The sequence below is a fragment of the Neoarius graeffei genome, chromosome 20 (assembly GCF_027579695.1).
Source record: "Neoarius graeffei isolate fNeoGra1 chromosome 20, fNeoGra1.pri, whole genome shotgun sequence".
Classification (NCBI taxonomy): Eukaryota; Metazoa; Chordata; class Actinopteri; order Siluriformes; family Ariidae; genus Neoarius; species Neoarius graeffei.
Genome location: NC_083588.1, coordinates 14,274,987 through 14,294,406, shown reverse-complemented (window position 1 = coordinate 14,294,406; position 19,420 = coordinate 14,274,987). Strand labels below are relative to the sequence as shown.

At 42.9% G+C, this 19,420-nt stretch overlaps 1 protein-coding gene across 2 annotated transcripts in view; it reads left to right on the top strand.

Annotated features, from left to right (window-relative positions):
* LOC132868422 (trinucleotide repeat-containing gene 6A protein-like) overlaps positions 1–19,420 on the top strand; it is a 114,774-nt gene that overhangs the window by 85,415 nt on the left and 9,939 nt on the right. For both annotated transcript variants that reach the window (XM_060901294.1, XM_060901293.1), the window contains 11 exons: positions 2,042–2,157; positions 5,638–5,769; positions 7,456–7,593; positions 7,934–8,008; positions 9,634–9,826; positions 9,922–10,059; positions 11,942–12,097; positions 13,598–13,738; positions 16,974–17,081; positions 17,714–17,923; positions 18,682–18,749. In XM_060901294.1, the coding sequence (XP_060757277.1) occupies positions 2,042–2,157; positions 5,638–5,769; positions 7,456–7,593; positions 7,934–8,008; positions 9,634–9,826; positions 9,922–10,059; positions 11,942–12,097; positions 13,598–13,738; positions 16,974–17,081; positions 17,714–17,923; positions 18,682–18,749 (1,475 nt within the window). The remainder of the gene's footprint in view (positions 1–2,041; positions 2,158–5,637; positions 5,770–7,455; positions 7,594–7,933; positions 8,009–9,633; positions 9,827–9,921; positions 10,060–11,941; positions 12,098–13,597; positions 13,739–16,973; positions 17,082–17,713; positions 17,924–18,681; positions 18,750–19,420) is intronic.

Here is a 19,420-nt window from a genome sequence, read left to right as displayed (position 1 = left end):
TTTCACCAAAACTCATTGAATTTTCAGCATTGTAACTCTACGTTCACACTGCAAGGCTTAATGCTCAATTCCGATTTTTTTGTGAAATCCGATTTTTTTGTGAGGTCGTTCACATTAACAAATATATGCGACTTGTATGTGATCCTCAGTATGAACGAAAAGCGACCTAAGTGTTCCGCATGCGCATTGCAGGATACGACGACGTCACACGCAGTGAGCATGGCCACTGTTTACGGAAGTAACCTAAAGTTTCCTGTGTATGACAGTAGCCAGCATGGAGTACCTGGCGATGATGCAGTTGTTGCGACGGAGCCAGAACATGCACAATAGCCTGATGTTAAGGAGGAGGTTGAGAAGGAAGAGGGCAAGGGTTTTGGCTCAGGCGTTCTGCGGGGTAGTGACTGCAACCTCCGTTCAAAGGAACATCAAAGCCATGTTGTTGTAACTTTTTTTGAGAGACCCGCCGCCTACTTCAGCGCAGAATAGTGACGTTTGTGGCTTGTTGATGACGTGTAAGTCGGATGAATGCGACCTGGCGGTTCAGACTGAAGTCGCATATGAAAAGAGCGGATAGGAATCGGAATTAGGATCACGTATCCAAACGGCCTGGGTCGGATTTGAAAAAATCGGATCTGTGTCGTTCATATTGTCAAAGATCGGATACAGGTCACATATGGGCGAAAAAATCGGATTTGAGTCACTTCAGCCTGCAGTGTGAACGTAGTGTAAGAGAACTCCCTAAAGTATTATTCAGCAAAACCCCAGAATGATAGCACAAATCTCGAATTTTTAACAGAATTTTAGTTCTTAAAATTTAACGTAATTATGGACGTCACGCGTAACATTTACATCCGTGAAAAATCACTTTGAATGCTGTTTTGAAAGTTTTGATCAAATATTCTCTATAATAAAAAAATCGCTTAAATATTATAAACACAGTCTTTTAATGTATCAAAAAAAAATTTTGATAAAGCAAGGAAATTCAGAAGAAAATTTTTTTCTTTTGCTTGTTGTGCGCGTCACGCTACCAAAATCTAACTAACCCCTTCACGAACAATTCCAACTTTCATGGACTTGTAGCGCGAATAAACCCTTCAAAAAAATATATAATACTTCTCACCCAGTAAATTAGAATCCTGGTGATCTATATCCTCGTAGCTTCAGTAGATCTAGAGATTTAGTTGATTTAGTAAATCCCAAACGCTGTGAAACACGCCAGCCATCTATGGTGTGAAGTGCTGCTGTCGTTGAGAAACTCTCATTCCTCCCGCTTCCAACTAACTCTGTGACCCAGGCCAAAATAACAGTCACGCTCATCACTTAAGGATGATTTATGCCAAGTTTCACGGAAAAATACAGCGAAATAAACTTGCTAGAAGCATTTTTCAAAATCCCAAACATTATGAAACATTTCTTGTAGGGTTTCAGGTTACAAATTTCGAGAATAGAGAAATTGCGGCGCAAAAGTTTGCCACTTAACTCGCGAAAATACTCCATCCTATCGAGTTTCACAACCGAACTAGGCTACGTGACAGTCCGTGACCACCCAGGAATGTTCTAGAAGGTACGCTTCTAGGCACGTGCGATCGAGCAAGACGCCACGTGAAGGTAGTAAAGGTAGTATTTCCACTGTCTTATGACGTTTTTGCTTGTTTTAGCGCGATAAACAGTGCATTATGGGTAGTCATTAAAATGCTGATTTCAAGGTTAAAATGGGTAAAAACAACTAATTAATTTATATAGATATTGTAAAAATTGTGCCTAATAATAGTTATTTCAGTACATAAAATCAAAACCTGAATTTTTTTTTTCTTTTCCCTGTGTTACACCATTGTGCATCTATAGCATGCTACTCATCTGAAATGAAACAACTCGTTTAAAAAGTCAGTGTACGGTATATGAGGGAAGAAATAGTTATTGATCTTGAAATGATGACATGGCTGTTATCTGTAATATAGTATTGGTGTAAGCAGAAGGCGGAGTCCTTCCTTGTAATCGTAGTCACGTGATTAAAAGCACAATCAACTGCTTTTATCGACAGGATTGATGGATAAGAGGATGGATGTGGATAAACACGGCGTTAACATGCCGTCAGTCTCACGCCATCCAGTCCACAAAGATCTGCCGCCTATCGATCGCAATTCATACATGGAGAAGGTCAGTGAGCTTTTATTGTTAAAACAGCAGTGCCCCCCCCCCCCCCCCCCCTCCCCTGGCTGCTCCTGCCAGCTTGGTGCCCTCTGTAACGCCCTCTGCTGTAGGCCATGAGCTTGACCTTATTTTCCTGCTGCTCAGCTTGCTTATTCAGGACCAGATTAATGTGCGATTGGCTGCTTTTACGTTCGTGGGATTTTCCTAAGGTTGTGGTTTTTTATATTTATTATAAAAATAAAAACTAGGGGTGGGACTAGATGAAAAAAAATAATCTAATTAATTACAGGCTTTGTAATTAATTGATCTCAATTAATCGCACTACCGTATTTGCCCCAAAAGCAACCTTTATTTTATGTAACTAAATAATATGTGAAGAGTTCAAATAATACACAGACATGATTTTTAGATTCAAGCTCGTTTAATGGCTGTAAACAATAAATTGCATTTCATTTTGCAATAGTAAACAAAGGTAAGGTCCCTGTCCTAAATGGAAGAGACTAAGGTTTAAGTGGCTTTAAAGGAACAGTCCACCGTACTTCCATAATGAAATATGTTGTTCTCTGAATTGAGACGAGCTGATCCGTACCTCTCCGAGCTTTGCGCGACCTCCCAGTCAGTCAGACGCGCTGTCACTCCTGTTAGCAATGTAGCTAGGCTCAGTATGGCCAATGGTATTTTTTGGGGCTGTAGTTAGATGCGACCAAACTCTTCTGCGTTTTTCCTGTTTACATAGGTTTATATGACCAGTGACATGAAACAAGTTCAGTTACACAAATTGAAACGTGGCGGTTTTCTATGCTATGGAAAGTCCGCACTATAATGACAGGCGTACTAACACCTTCTGCGCGCTTCGACAGCGCATTGATACCTTCACTCCTTTTTGGGCACGGCCAGGCGGGCGAATGCCCTGGTCTGTCCGCCCTGTCTAAAAAAAAATAAATGGTACAACTCGAGCCCCATGGTAAAATTGGGACTTTGTCATTTTTCCGCATGAGGCCCATGGTAAAACCACACTTCCAGGAAGGGCTGCCGTCTGCCTCCCAAGCCGGCCGAGAGCGCTCCTCGTCGGGCACGGCCAGGCGGGCGAATGCCCTGGTCCGTCCACCCTGTCTTAAAAAAAAAAAGGTACAACTCCGAGTGAAGGTATCAATGCGCTGTTGAAGCGCGCAGAAGGTGTTAGTACGCCTGTCATTATAGTGCGGACTTTCCATAGCATAGAAAATCGCTACGTTTCAATTTGTGTAACTGAACTTTGTTTCATGTCACTGCTCATATAAACCTATGTAAACAGGAAAAACGCAGAAGAGTTTGGTCGCATCTAACTACAGCCCCAAAAAATACCATTGGCCATGCTGAGCCTAGCTCCATTGCTAACAGGAGTGACAGCGCGTCTGACTGACTGGGAGGTCGCGCAAAGCTCGGAGAGGTACGGAGCAGCTCGTCTCAATTCAGAGAAGAACATATTTGATTATGGAAGTACGGTGGACTGTTCCTTTAAAAAGTGTCTTGGAAAAAACAAATTGCATTTCATTTCAAAATGGTAAGCAAAGGTATGGTCCCGGTCCAAAATTGAAGAGACTAAAGTTTCAGTGCCATTTTACTAACCATTTTAGTTGTTACCTTCTGGATCACACGCCGCAATCTGCAATACATCTCGTAGACCCTTGTCTTCTACCACCGATAGCGGTCTGCAGTCCAGGGCGAGCCACTTGGCCAGCGTGTTCGTTAAATTTTCCGACGCTGCCCTGCTCGTTTTCTTCTGGAATCCAGCCATTTCTTCGAGTTTGCACTGCTGACCAGAACTGCTACCTCGAGCTGCAGCTGTTTCAGTAATCGCGGTGACATGCTTGGCATTTAAATGGTACCGTAAAGTTGACGAGCTTCTGTGATGAGCAAACTCCTTTCTGCACAGTTTGCAATAAACTGTGGTTTTATCAACAGTTCCATCGGGTCGTTTTTTGAATATAAATTTACCATCCAGCAGACCCGGCGCGCTTTCGAGCTCCATTGCTGTAACTGGAACTGTGTGCGTCAGGATATTTGTCGCACCATAACACGGTGCACTAACAACGGTTCCGGGTTGTTTGGCATGCAAACTGCGATAAAATGCGTTAATATTTTTAACAAATTAATTTGTTTGAAATTAATTAATCTTAATTAACGCGTTAATGTCCCACCCCTAATAAAAACAAAAAACCTGCAAGTTTATTACACTGGGAAAAGCTAACTTTCTGATATTTAAAAATTTTGACAGTTGGTTATTCCATACTGCAATGTGTAGCATGCATGTTACTAAGGACGGCTCAAAATAGGAAATAAAATTTAATTCGGAAAGCAGCATAATGGGTATTTGGCAAAATTTAAAAGGGTAAATTTATTTTATTTTATTTATTTTATAAAGTGGACCATTGTCTTAAAAGTGCATATTCTGGACCAATTTCGTGTTGTGTGGGTTGTTTTTAATTTAATTTTTTTTATATGAAAGTATGTCCCTTTACACACTCATCCAGAAGGGTCATTTTGCGTAAGGCCATCTGTCTACAGCAGAAAAAAATAAAATAAAACGCGTCTGGAAAAATCCCGAGGGAGTCTGGAGCCAGATTCGTGACGTCACCTGCGGAAGCGCCAGCAGGCTGCGCGAGCTTTGCACGGTTTCAGTGCACAGCCTGTGTAGACCAAGCGCTCCCATTTCTCTCTCATTGTCCGGTCTTTTGGGAAACGATGAGTACTAATCCCATCAAGATTGGTGTTGCTACACCCTCCTACGCTACATCTGTTAACCATTTTAATAATTACGCGATAACGTTGAAGAAATTTGCAGAAAACCACCAGGTCGTTTTCTTATAAACAAACCAGCGCTGACGTAGGATTCAGAAGGAGGCGTCCCGCACGCGACGTCACGAAAATCAAGGTTTGCCGGGAAATCCAAATGCCGAGTTTTTTCAGAGGCGGACCAATTCAACTCAAATGGCTTGATTTCAACTGGTATTGCGCAAGGTAAAAAAAAAATAGCAGAGAATGCAGAATGTTACAGGTATTTGACCAAAGTTTAATATAAAATAGGAGAATTATGTTGATCTCGCTCCTGAATTTACCCGTGATGTGCACTTTAAAACATGAACGGTGTAATAAACTGCTCTACATCAGAACATCAGCTTGGCACTAACGTCTGTGCTTTCTCTCCTGTGTGTTGCTGTTTTCCTCTCTTGGCTTTTATCCCCTCTTTGTCTGTGCCTTCATCTGTGTTTGCCTTCAGCTCTCGCTGCCCTACGATAACTCTGTAGTGGAAGAGCAACAAAATGCGCAAAGCTTGAGCTTTCCCTCCTCTAACCTTGCTTCAGGCAGGCAGGTGAGTCGTCACCTGCGCTCAGGCTAGAGTGTCGGAGTTGTGACCTTCGGCTGGCCTGATTGAAAGTTCACTGCTTTTTCAGGACGTTGACATTTGTTGTGCTAAAGTTGTTTGTTTGGTCGTGTCTTTTGCAGAATGTGAGCATGTACGGTGGCGGAAATGCAGCAGCACAAGGCCGAAGCTCTCAGCAGCCTCCAGCACAACCTCTGAACTCGACTCAGTCCAATTTACGCAACCAAGTGCCTCCTCCTCTGCTCCCCTCTCAGGTACGTACAACATTTGTCTTCTGGTTTGGTTTGGTTTTGTCAGCCGCAGCTGCAATACCGGGGTTTCGAAATAGTGTGAAGACTTTGGTACAGCTAGACGAGAGCTCACGTTTTTCCTGCAATGTTTGTCGTCCTTCCTGTGTATCGGTTCATAACGAAAGCTTGCTATTTGGATGATTTGAATTCTTTTTTTGGTTTGTGGGTTGGTCCTCAAACATTGAAGGTTTTTTTTTTTTTTTTTTTCTCCAAGGTTGCTCTGGTCTGATCCGAAACGCCAATGTCACTAATGTCAATGTCCGTACTGCTCTGAGAATAACAACACCGGTTAGCCATGGCCTGTCTATTGATCGATGCTGAGCTAACACGACAGAAAGGGCCCAAACATCAGGCCGTCCTTAAAAAAAAAATCCGTTTCCTGTCCACCGGGTGGGCAAAAAAAATTTCAGTCGGGAGGGAGGGATTTATTTTTATTTACTTATTTTTTTTTTTTTTTTATTATATATGGATGGATAAGAAATCGCAATGCTGTGTTTGCTTTTTCTTTCAGTACTTTTTTTTATTACAAAAGCAGACACATTTAATAAAATACAACCATTTAATCAACTGAAACTTGTACAAAAACTTCAAGTTAGCATTTTAAATGCTGACTGCAACATTTGCAAAACTTTTACAAAGGTACTTAAAATGTCCGACACACGGACTTTTTGTAGTTCTAAATCGGCCGTTAGGCCTAGTTCGGATGAAATTACACTATTAAAATGATCACTGAATGATTTGTTTTTCTGAATCTTTACCATTTTGTTGTTCGCTAGAATACCATTTTGCGATTTCACACTTCAGCAAATGTTTGAAAACTCCGGATCTCCTTCCTTCATGGTGGCGGCCATTTTTTTTTTTTTTTTTTGCCGCACGGCGCATGTGCAGAGCTGATTCGACAGGGCTTTCCACAAGCGCCGGCTGCCGGCCACACAATTAAGCCCAGCCAGCTACTTTAATGACTCTTTTTGTAGCCCACGGGCTCTAAATATTAAATTTGATTTTAATAAAATTAAATGTTTATCTAACGGACTGACAGTAATGTCAAACTGAACCGTTGATCAAGGGAGAGCAACTCATCCGCGCCCCGACATGCGGTGTGCGCTCGTGCACTCGGCTGCGTGAATGTGTCATGCACCGAAAATAAGAGATTTACAAGCCAGGAACGCCTCATGATGCAATACGCAAGAAAAGAAAGAAGATTTACTGCCATTTTACTTTGTATTTGAGTAAAGTGAATAAATAAATGGTCTGTGGAAAATACATTTAACCCTGGGAACTGCGTGCACAGGAGTTTATTTTGTGTTTACTCCCCCCGGCTGGCTACTTATTTGTCATGGCTGGCTAGTATGAGCCTTAGTGGAAAGCCCTGGGAATGCGGAAATGTCAAGTTCGATTTTAGATTTACGAACCCGAAAAAAATGTCGAAAAACCGGCGTTAAAAAAAAAAAAATTCACCCGCACAAACAGCACTCACCCGGCCGGTGGACCGGAAACAGAACATTTTTTAATAATGGCCTCAACAGGCCGTATTTGTACAACTCCAAAGTGATTTGCATGGTCCGAGTCTTGTCGCAGCTTCGAACAGATTTCATTTCACGTTTATTATCGCTTCACTAACTTGCTCCGTGTTGTCTTTTCCCTCCCAAGGTCCCTCCATCGTTGCTGAAGTATCCACCCAATAATGCAGGTCTGAATACGATTTTTGGCCCTCAGCAGATGGCCGTGCTCAATCAGCTTTCCCAGCTCAACCAGCTCTCTCAGCTCAATCAAATAAATCAGCTGCAGGTAAACCAGCCCTCTTCTGGACTGTTTCAAGGCATTTCTTGTCAAGGGTTTGTGGTGACGACAGTTTAGGAATGACTTGTAACGCCTCAGACTTGAAGATCGTTTGAGGTGCAGAAATTCTGTAGCTACGTTTTTAAATGAAGTGTGGACTAAGAATGAATATCCCGGATTAATCGAGTTCTACGATAGATCCAAGTGGTAGTTTAAAATGCTAATTATCAAATGTGTGCAAGTGAAAAGTATAAGGATGAAAACAAAGGAAGCTACGGTCCGCTTTGGTGAAGAGATATTTGTAATGTTTGTTCCACTGAGCTCACCACCTCTCCTCTGCACGTTGCAGCGTCTTCTCATTCAGCAGAAAGCTCAGAGTCAGAGAGTCTTGACTGGCAACAACCGTCAAACCCAAGAACAGCAGGTGAGACGCTGCTACCCAACAAGAGCTTTCAGAGAGTTACAAACTGCCTCAGACTTCTCAGTGCTTTGTGTGCAAGTTTGGGCACGTTGGCCTCGTCTCGGCCAAGTAACGTGCCCATGTTTCCGAACACGTTTTGAAAAATGTAAAGACTAGAATAAGTCTTTTATTCTGTCCACATTGACTGGATATGAGCAGTCGTGCGGTCTGATGGGCTACTCGGCTACTAGGATGTCGGCTCATATCGCACGAGTGGAGAGAAACAAAATGGCGGTGCGTTTCTGAACCAACCGAGGAAGAGATGAAAAACTCTCCTCGAAAACAAAAGCCCCAAAAATATCTTAAAAACAACAAAATATGGAATGAAAGTAGTTGATGGTAAGAATCTTGTTTTTAATTATTTTTCAAGAATTATTTTCACAAATTGTTAGTCGTTTTGCTGGTTGATTTACATTATTCATCTTTAAGCATTTAAAATCTGAAATTTTTTTTTTTAATTATTGTTGATTTTAATTTTTTAAAAAAGACTTGTTCAAGAGCTCAAAGAAGTTTGAAAATTGCAAAACTGAAATGTCCAAAGAATAATTTAATAAATGTCTAAAGCTGTTCTCTGCTTTGGTAAGGCAGTAAGACGGCACTTTCTGCAAAAAAAAATTGTCAATTCATGCAGCCAACAATAGGTTGTGGTGTCGTGTCCCGTCCCGTCTGCCCCTTTCCCAAGAAGTCCGCCTAAGTGGAAATGTCCAAACGTTTTGTATCAAGTTTATATTTATGGAATTTGCAAAAGAATAAAAATGCTCCGTTTCTCAAAATCCAATAAATGTGGATATGATAGTTATTCCACTTGATCTCATGGGACATGGCTTATAGCCAATTCGGTGCTACGCGCCTCGTCAGCTCATGTACGACTCGATTTCATGGAATAACTGAAATGTTCATAGAATACATCTTGAAAATGGAAATGATGGCTAAAATTATTCAAGATTTTATTGGCCATGTGCAACAAGTTTGCTGGGGTTCTTATTTGTGTCGGCTTACTTCGTTACATCGACGACAAAAACACATGAGAACCCGAGCACGTAGGGCAAATATCGTCCTGAAAATGTTAGCGAACCTTTTCGAAACATGACTGTTATGTAAGTAGTACTTGAGGTTGTTTTTCTCATTTGGATGTTTCGTTATACGAATGTGTGTGGGGGCCCTTGGCGGATGTTTGAGTGTGGTGTTTGAGTGCCCGCATGCATGGGTAGTTTAGCCTTGCTTGTTGAGTTTTTGTCAAATCCAGTTTAAACGACTCGGCATAACCACACAAACCACAATGCTGAAAGGACGGATGTAAAAAAATGCTCAAATTTTTAGCAGGTAAAAAGCGAGTTTTCGATCATGTGGTTTGATTGAAGGAGTTGGTTAACTTGATGTGATTGGTACATCGCTTGGCCAAGGTATCCCCTACTCCCTGGTGGTATGTAGTCTGGTCACGTCGAATGCACGAGAGGAAATTCAGAAACCTCTCGGGTGAAAAGCATGCTTTTCTTTTGCACGAAGTATTAATCGTCACATAAGCGGCACCACCTAGTAAGTTACGAAGCTGACAGGAACTCGACTTCATGATGATGGTTTTCTTGCAGGTCCGTGGTTTTCCTGCAAGTGCCATGGTCCCGCCTCATCGACATGTCGATCCTCCGCTGCTGAAGCAACACTCCCCCCCACAGCCTGCAACACTGCACCAGCCCAAACCCTACATGGACAGCTTCATCAGCCTGAACACATCCGACCTGCACAAAGAACACACACTCAACTCTTTCCCCAACTTCCCTTTAGGTGGGTGACCCCGTGCAGACAAGCAGCCTGGTTTTAAAGGACTCGCTGTGTGTTGGACAGTACATTTCACTCAATCTCTCTCTCTCTCTCTCTAGGCTTGGCCTCAAACTTGAATGTAAACAATCATGATATCGGTAGTGTTGGGTTCAAAGAGCCGCAGTCCCGTCTCAAAAAGTGGACTGCCATGGACGTTTCCCTAAACTCGCCACTTGATCAAAACCCCAGCAAACCTGGTGAGTCCAAAAAAAAAAAACCCCTCTCAGCTTTGGTGTTTATCAGTCACTGAATCGGTGATTGAGGCTCCTGCGTACAGGACCATGTTCTGATGCAGTTTATCTGCAAAGGCTTTATCACAGTTTACAATACATGGTTCAACAAACCTGATCCCTCGTTCACGAGCTCAGTTGCTAGAAGAGTTGACTGTTGCAAGCTGTTTAAAAGGCAACACTCACTATGTTTACATGCACATAGAGAGAATCGAATTTCTGCCGTTGCTCGACTGAAATCGAAGTTCAAAATGCCATGTATACACCTTAATTCGGCTGAAATTGAACCGAACTTGATTTCTCGGAATCGAGCTACACGACCTAGTTTATGCGATTTCTGCCGAGCTACTTTGTGCATGTATACCTTATCGAGCTAGTTGTCGAGCTACTTCCGGAAGTGACGAGTGACGAGACCACAAGCGGGAAACACAACAGCCTCGGTCGGCATGACAACAGTAGTAGCGAGCAGCAGAAGAGGTCAGGAGGAACAAACGGAGAAGAGAAAATGGCGATGTAGAGCTCTCTGAAGTGTGGGTGGAGCACAGAGGACGGCAGGACAAAGCTTCTGGTACTAATAGGCTTTTTATTGTCAGACTTTTCAGTTTAACAGCCTACTTTTATTCTTGAGAGAAAAACACGCGCGCGCGCTGTGTTCTAGTCCCGGGATGAGCTGTCCCCTCTGCTCTCCCTCTGCCTCCTTAAATAGGGCGCGGTTACTGGGAAGACACACAAACACAGGTTAATTACCGTCAGGTTTAGTTATTCTGCCACTCACCTTCCCTGGCTCCGCCCTCCTGTCACAGACCGGCGCTTGACCACGCCCCCACTGCCACAGGCAAGCAGAAACGTGCACTTCTGGAGCAATGAGGAGACAGAGTTCATGCTCATTCAGCTTAAGGAGTTGAATATATTAAAATTCATGGACGGGAGAAAAACGCGCAATGGAGAACACGGAACTGATAACTTTGTTTACACTCTTGAATAGCTCTTCTTCATGACGACAACCGGAAGTGTACCAACACGATGGGGCGTGTTGCGCCACCTGTGGCTCGGGTGCACAATGCACCTCACACAATAGCCCGATTTCAGTTGTGCGCATGTAGGATTGGATTTCTCTGGCACCCTGCTGGGACCTTCAGCTCGATTACCGACAGCAGCTCGATTTGGATGTGCATGTAAACGTAGTCACTGTGTTAACTGCCAGCATTTATTTATTTATTTATTTATTTAGAAAGTGTTTTCTGGGGCGTCGTGGCTCAGGTGGATAAGGCGCCATACCATAAATCTGGGGACCCGGGTTCGATTCCGACCCGAGGTCATTTCCCGATCCCTCCCCGTCTCTCTCTCCCGCTCATTTCCTGTCCTGTCTCTACACTGTCCTATCCAATAAAGGTGAAAAAAGCCCCCCCCCAAAAAAAAAAAAAAGTGTTTTCTGATGCTTGTGAATAGCAAATCTCTCACTCCCTACACACACACGTATGTACATTATGCTTTCATTATAACAAGCATTTATGAGCATTCAGCCAGCTTGGGGTGGGGTTGTGTGGGTTTTTTTTTTTTTTTAAACTTGAGCAAGGAAAAGGCATAAACCTGATAGAAATCTTTAGCTTTCTTGACACAAATGCCGAACGCAGTTGTGCTGCTGACCTGCGAAAGGTCCGAAATGGATTCAAATTCAACTTGACTGTGATTCTACCAATACAAGGGTTGTACCGTGTAGCGAAACGCTTCTCATGCGCAAGGCAACGTGTCCAGATTGCTTAAAATAAAAACATGGTAATTAAAGGGCACAAATGTACATGGCCTAGTAGTAACATGGCATAACGAGCGTTAATGATGTGTCTCACAGGTGCTATGTCCTCTCTGAGGATTGAAGACCCTCCCTTTGGTCCGTATGACTTTATAAATTCCAGTAATTCTCCCATCAGCCCCCCTGGTTCAGTGGGGGATGGCTGGCCCACTCGTGCCAAATCACCTCATGCATCTTCTGTTAACTGGCCACCAGGTTTGGATGCCGTCTTGTTTTTCACATGATCACAATACATTATCGTTGTGCTTTATTTGAGTGTATCTAAAATTGTATCCAGACATCCATCCAGACATCTGCCCATAGACTAGGGCTGAACAGTATGGACTTTTTTTTTTTTTCTGGTTTATGTAACGATACAATAACGCCTAGAATTTCTTTAAACAACAAAACTACTATTGTGGAAAGCGCAAAACATCAAAGCACTCCTTTATTCTCAGATGATTGGTTTTAATGTTTATACCCTGACGACAGACCAAATCCCAAGCGTCTTCCTATTTACCACTTCTGCACTCTGCCTAAGGTGTCGTGGAACTGTATGGTCCACGTCATTCACGCCGTTTGGGATTCAGCCACGGAGGAAAAAAAAAAAAAGTGTTGCAGAAGAATAAAGCCCGATGCAGCGAAAGTAGATGACTCTCTTTTCATGTTTACTTCAGAGTAAAAATTTATCCACGTTTGCACTTGGAAATGTAGTTTAGTTTATTTCAAGTCACTGTAAATTTGAGCGTGATGGAGCCACTACTTATCGGGACAGAAACACGGATGGCCAAACATTTCTAGAAACCAGAAAGTTTCATGGGCAGATGTACAGTGGTGCTTGAAAGTTTGTGAACTTGAGAATTTTCTGCCAAAATAAGACCGAAACCATTATCAGATTTATTTATTTATTTATTTTTTCCTCACACGTGACTAAAAGTAGATATAGAAGCCAATGAGACAAATATAATACTTGGTCGTTTATTTATGCAGGGATGCAAACGGCGCGCCTTTTGGCGGATGCTGCCTTTTTCACGGCTGAATCACGCAGATCCGATTTTTTTTGGGGGGGGTTGGAGTGTCTGATTTATAATTTCAAAGTAAATTCTGTATTAAAATTACTAAATAAGCAAATGCCGTTACAGTCCATGAAACATAGGAAGTATAAGTATGAGAAGAAAACAGTAAATCAGAAAGCTGCGCAAAAGTGCGCAGCTTTCTGATTTACTATTTTCTTCTCATACTTATACTTCTTATGTTTCACGGACTGTAACGGCATTTGCTTGTATACAGAATTTACTTTGATGAAATTATAATCAGACACTCCAACCCCCCCCCCCCCCCCCCCCCCCCCCCCCAAAAAAAAATCGGATCTGCGCGATTCAGCCGTGAAAAAGGCAGCATCCGCCAAAAGGCGCGCCGTTTGCATCCCTGATTTATGTCAGGGAAACGATCCAATATTACACATGGATGAAAGTATGCGAACCTCTAGCAGCTGATTGAAAGGTGAAATTAATCAGGTTGAATTTGGTTCTCTTTCTCCACCCTTCGGACCCGTGTGAGAATCTGATGTAGGTCATATTGATGCAGAAATGCAGGAAATTCTAAAGGGTTTCCGAACTTTGAAGCGCCACTGTGTGGTTGGATCAACATGAAGATGGTGAGAGGACTTGATAGCAACGATTTAAAGTGTACTAAAGTGTTGCGGATGTTTTACAGAGTTTCGTCCCGGTGAGCCATGGAAAGGTTATCCGAACATCGACCCCGAGACTGACCCGTTTGTCACTCCTGGCAGTGTGATTAACAACCTCTCTATTAACACAGTGCGGGATGTTGATCACCTCAGGGACAGGAACAGTGGTAAGCACCATCGTGAGCGAAAACTGATGTTTGAACTGCTTTCCCACTTTATGGGCGTGAAACAGAAAGACTTGGTGTTGGAATGATGTGACGTTGCTTTTGCCCAGTTTGACACTTTGCTTAAATGTCTCATCTTGACACTTTTGAGTTGTTTAAAGGAACAGTCCACCGTACTTCCATAATGAAATATGGTCTTACCTGAATTGAGACGAGCTGCTCCGTACCTCTCCGAGCTTTGCACGACCTCCCAGTCAGTCAGACGCGCTGTCACTCCTGTTAGCAATGTAGCTAGGCTCAGTATGGCCAATGGTATTTTTTGGGGCTGTAGTTAGATGCGACCAAACTCTTCCACGTTTTTCCTGTTTACATAGGTTTATATGACCAGTGACATGAAACAAAGTTCAGTTACACAAATTGAAACGTAGTGATTTTCTTTGCTATGGAAAGTCCGCACTATAATGACAGGCGTACTAACACCTTCGGCAGCGCATTGATATCTGAGCTCCGTATCAATGCGCTATCGAAGCGCGCAGAAGGTGTTAGTACGCCTGTCATTATAGTGCGGACTTGCCATAGCATAGAAAATCAGTACGTTTCAATTTGTGTAACTGAACTTGTTTCATATCACTGGTCATATAAACCTATGTAAACAGGAAAAACGCGGAAGAGTTTGGTTTACCAACTGAATGTATTTACCAAACACGCAGCGTGGCTTGACAAACTTTTCCGAACACTTTTCTCGGCAACTACAAATCCCAACTGCTTGATATTTGGGCCGAGCTTCAGCTTGGGGTTCTCGACCGTGTATACTGTTTTCAGGTCTGTCGCACATCGAATCAAGTCGTCTATACTAGGGATGTTAACCAATGACCGTTTGACCGATGGTTGACCGAATCAACGTCAACCGGTTAATTATTTTTTTTTTTGGTTGTCGGTTAAAAAAAAAATTGTTTTGAAGCTGCCGATTTTGGAGCGAAGAACCTGGAATTCTGTGTTGTAAACGCTTGGGGCATGCCATGCGGTGTAAGGACGACAGCTGACAAATCAGAAACACCCATTCAGTCATGTCCCGCCCTCCCGCCCCAGTTGAAGACAGCTGCCACTCGGCGAAAGATAAGTGTAGACACAGGCTTTTTAGCTTACAAATTACTATTGTTTTTTTTTTTTTTTTTTTAATTATTATTATTAGAAGGCACATGGAGTTTAGTCCTGCATTCTGAAAGTATGTTTCGGTCTGTAGCCAACAATGCATGTTATTACAGATCATATCTCTCCACACACACTAAAGGCGCAGATGTCGACTTTTGGAGGGAAGGGGAGGGAATGAAATGACAGCGGTGTCTGGAGAGGGAGTGACAAACGCAGCTTTTATGTCTGTGAGCCAAGTCGGTGACGGCTTCAGAGCAACTTCAATACCATGCAGTAATGGCGTGTTGATATTGGTAACGGCGTTATAACGATTGTAGCTAATTAATTAGGTTACCCGACGTTATAACGGCCTTTATTTTAACGCCGTTATTCCCATCACTGATTATGTACTACTTCTAGCACTTGACTTTATTTTCAACGCCATCATGGCCAACTGAAACTGTCTCTAAGCTGGAGCCATTTGTCCTCCGCTCCAATACAAACCCCTCGACATCAGTGCCGCGTTTGACTAAATGTTTCGCGCTGTAGAAAAGGTAATGTGAGTGGAGGGCAGCGACTGGGACTGAATATGCGGATGCTCACGGTTAGATTTAGAATAGATTCTAATAATTCCAATTCTAGAATTTTAAACGGATGCAAACGGCGCGCCTTTTGGCGGATGCCGCCTTTTTCACGGCTGAATCATGCAGATCCGTTTTTTTGGGGGGGGGGGCGGCGTTGGAGTGTCTGAATAATTTCATCAGAGTAAATTCTGTATTAAAATTACTAAATAAGCAAATGCCGTTACAGTCCATGAAACATAGGAAGTACGAGAAGAAAGCAATAAATCAGTAAGCTGCGCATGTTTCCAGTGTAGATGTTTACTCAAGGATGTTCTTAAAAAAACGGAGCTTTCTGATTTACTGTTTTCTTCTCGTACTTCCTATGTTTCATGGACTCTCACGGCATTTGCTTATTTAGTAATTTTAATACAGAATTTACTCTGAGGAAATTATTCAGACACTCCAACGCCCCCCCCCCTAAAAAAAAAAAATCGGATCTGCACGATTCAGCCGTGAAAAAGGCGGCATACGCCAAAAGGCGTGCCGTTTGCATCCCTGTTTAAACTCGTAGGTTAACCGGCTAATGAGGCTCGGTGGTCGGTCAAGATTTTTTTTTTTAGTTTTCGCCCCCTAGTCTGTACTAGATATAGAATTGGACATTCTCGACTTGCACATGCTTTTTTGTTGACTGGAGGTGAACTTCCACAGTGTCATTTTTGCAACAGGCCTTTATCAATTAAGCACATTTTATCATGTTCTGTCCTGAGAATTAAAAGGCAGCAGTTTTATCAAGAAGATAATGCTGTAAACATCTTTTCTAAGGTCCCACCTTTAAAAGTTTTAAACTTTCTAACTTGTAAAAAAAAACTTGTTTAAATTATTTTTGTTTTAAAAAAAAAATTGTGTAATATTTATTTTTACCTGCTTTGGCCATAATAGCCACAGATGCAAAAATGGCAATAAATTAAATAAACTGTCGCACATCGACTTCCTGTTTACCAACGGAGCATATTGACGAAACCTGTCGGGGGGATTTTTGAGGCTATTTCAAGAAGCAGAATGCTATTTCAAAATGACAGTTTAGCAGGATGCTATTTGAAGTCCCTGGGGAGAGACACTGCTCTTTTACTTCCTCGTTTCAGGGTTAATTATCTGTTGAAGTCAACATTGATGATAAGCGTCCTATTCCTTCGATCACTTGCATTCTGATTTAAGCGAGAGCGGGGGCGATACGGAAGTGAGCAGCTGATCCGGTTTTATTTCATTTGTAGAAAACTTGTGCACTTATGATGTGACTATGAACATGTGTTTAGAAATGCTTTTGGAGCCCTGCATCGTATGTACAATTCTCCGAAAGATTCTCTGAAATTTCTCGTTTGGGACATGACTATCTTTCTTGAAAAACAGAAGTACGAAAAATTTAGGTCATGACACCGAATGTGTCCGGGGGGGGGTTAAAACTTGAATGAAGCTTCACATTTATGAGCAATTTCCAACTGTCCAGACTTCCACAGTGCCTTAACGCCTTTTCTGTCTTTAAACAGGGCCATCCTCATCACTTAACACCACGCTGCCTTCCAACAGTGCCTGGACATCCATTCGTGCCTCCAACCACAGTAGTTCCCTCAGCAGTACAGCACAAAGCACTTCAGGTATGACGGATGCTTTCGCAAGCGTTGGATTATCATTCAGATGCCATTCCATAATCATAATCCGTTCCCATGATGATTTCCAAAACCATTCAGGACTGTTGAAAGTCGAGAAGGAGAGTAGAGGGTTTGTATTTATTTTTTGTTCATCGTCTCAAAGTTAGTTGAGCGGAGAAAACTCCTCGAATCTCTTGAGCAATCAGAGCGTGCGATTTCCTCGAATCACCTCAGTGTTTTATACGAATGAATATGAAGTAATGATGATTAATGTAGCTCTAACAGTGAAGTCAAGAATAAACTTGTCCATGTGGTAATGTGCTCGACGCAGGCATCTGTCCACCTCTGACTAATTTAAAAGCGAGTTGAGATTGTAATCGTGTCCGTGGGGTATTATTCACGACTGTGCCAGCATCCATCGCCCTCGGCCATGATGACTTCTGAGATTTTGTGACTGTTATCGGATTGGCTATAATTTATTTCTGATCATCCGTGTGGTGGCATTGGTGGTGGTGCATTTTAATGTCGTGGACGGTTTATTGATGGGAGTTACAGCTCCACCTAGTGGCTCCTACTTGAATTGTACATTTTCAGTGTAACGATGGCTTCCTGTCTTTTTTTTTTTTTGGTTCATACAGCCAGAAGCAGTGACTCGAAATGGTCTCCTGGTTCAGTGTCTAACTCTTCTTTAGCTCACGAGCTGTGGAAGGTTCCTCTGTCGTCTAAAGGTGTCTCGGCTCCGTCCCGTCCCCCGCCCGGCCTCACCGGGCAGAAACAACCCTCCTCCTGGGGCAATGGTGCACTGAGACTCGGTGCCTGGGGCAGCTCTGAACCCAGATACACCCCAGGTCAGTAGAACACGCACTTCATTCTTGATGTGAAGTGAAGTTGTTAAATTTGTTTGCTATTCGGCAAGCTGCATGCACCGACCTGCTCAAGTGCTTGATTTCTCCGAACAATATTCAGGATATCCTGCACTTCAAGCAGAATCAAAACAAGTGATTTAGGAAACTGGCTAAATAATGCAGCTGGGTGTTTGGAGAGAGCTTGTTTTTAACTTGTCGGAATGTCTCACTGGCACCATCGACAGGATCTTGTACAAAAAGCTCCAAAACACCAGCTTTGATTTTATGGAAACTGCAAGAAAATTCACACACATCACATCACATTATCTCTAGCCGCTTTATCCTTCTACAGGGTCGCAGGCAAGCTGGAGCCTATCCCAGCTGACTACGGGCGAAAGGCGGGGTACACCCTGGACAAGTCGCCAGGTCATCACAGGGCTGACACATAGACACAGACAACCATTCACACTCACATTCACACCTACGGTCAATTTAGAGTCACCAGTTAACCTAACCTGCATGTCTTTGGACTGTGGGGGAAACCGGAGCACCCGGAGGAAACCCACGCGGACACGGGGAGAACATGCAAACTCCGCACAGAAAGGCCCTCGCCGGCCCCGGGGCTCGAACCCAGGACCTTCTTGCTGTGAGGCGACAGCGCTAACCACTACACCACCGTGCCGCCCGCAAGAAAATTCTTTAAAGAATTATTGACGAATGATTAAACGGTTTAAACGTATGTTTGTTTTTTCCTTCCACAGGCTCCAGCTGGGGTGAAAGCAGCTCAGGGAGAACCAACTGGCTCGTTCTCAAAAATCTCACACCTCAGGTAAGGCTTCGTCTTGTCGAACATGAGTCCATTGTGTAAGGAATAAAGCACTTCGGGGTGCGCACCATGAGAGGAAAATAATCAGTGGAGTTTTCCAATAACAGCAGGTCCTCGAGTGTATTAATCGCCTTGCACCACCCCTCACCGAATCCAGGGACACATGTCGGCCGAAACGAATCTGAGATAATCGCAAAAGAAGCATTTTTTTTTTTCGAAATTTGTGATTTTTGTTTTTTTCCATCATGTGCAAGTTGAGATCTTGAAGAATGCAATCAGTATTTCAGATAATAGATTGTTTTGTTGGAAAAGCATACATTTTTTGTTGCAAATTGTCTCGTTTTTGTCAGTGGGTGTGGGTAAATTACCATATGGGCCATTCACATGATGATTTAGGTCATTTGTTTTGTTTTTTTTCCGCAAATCAGCTGTATGATCCGAGTTGAGCGCATGGCTACTTAACCTGCATACAGGCGTGTGATTTCACTATGGAATGAGTTACTAAACAGAGCGCAGAGGAGCAAACACTGCGAAGAAAACAGACACACGGTATTTACATCGGAGATCACCATTTCTAGCAAAAAAAAAAAAAAAACCCGCAACCTCGTTTTCCAGATTGAATGGAATACTTGAATGATCGGATCGTTCTAGGATTGCATTCCATCGGAGGCATT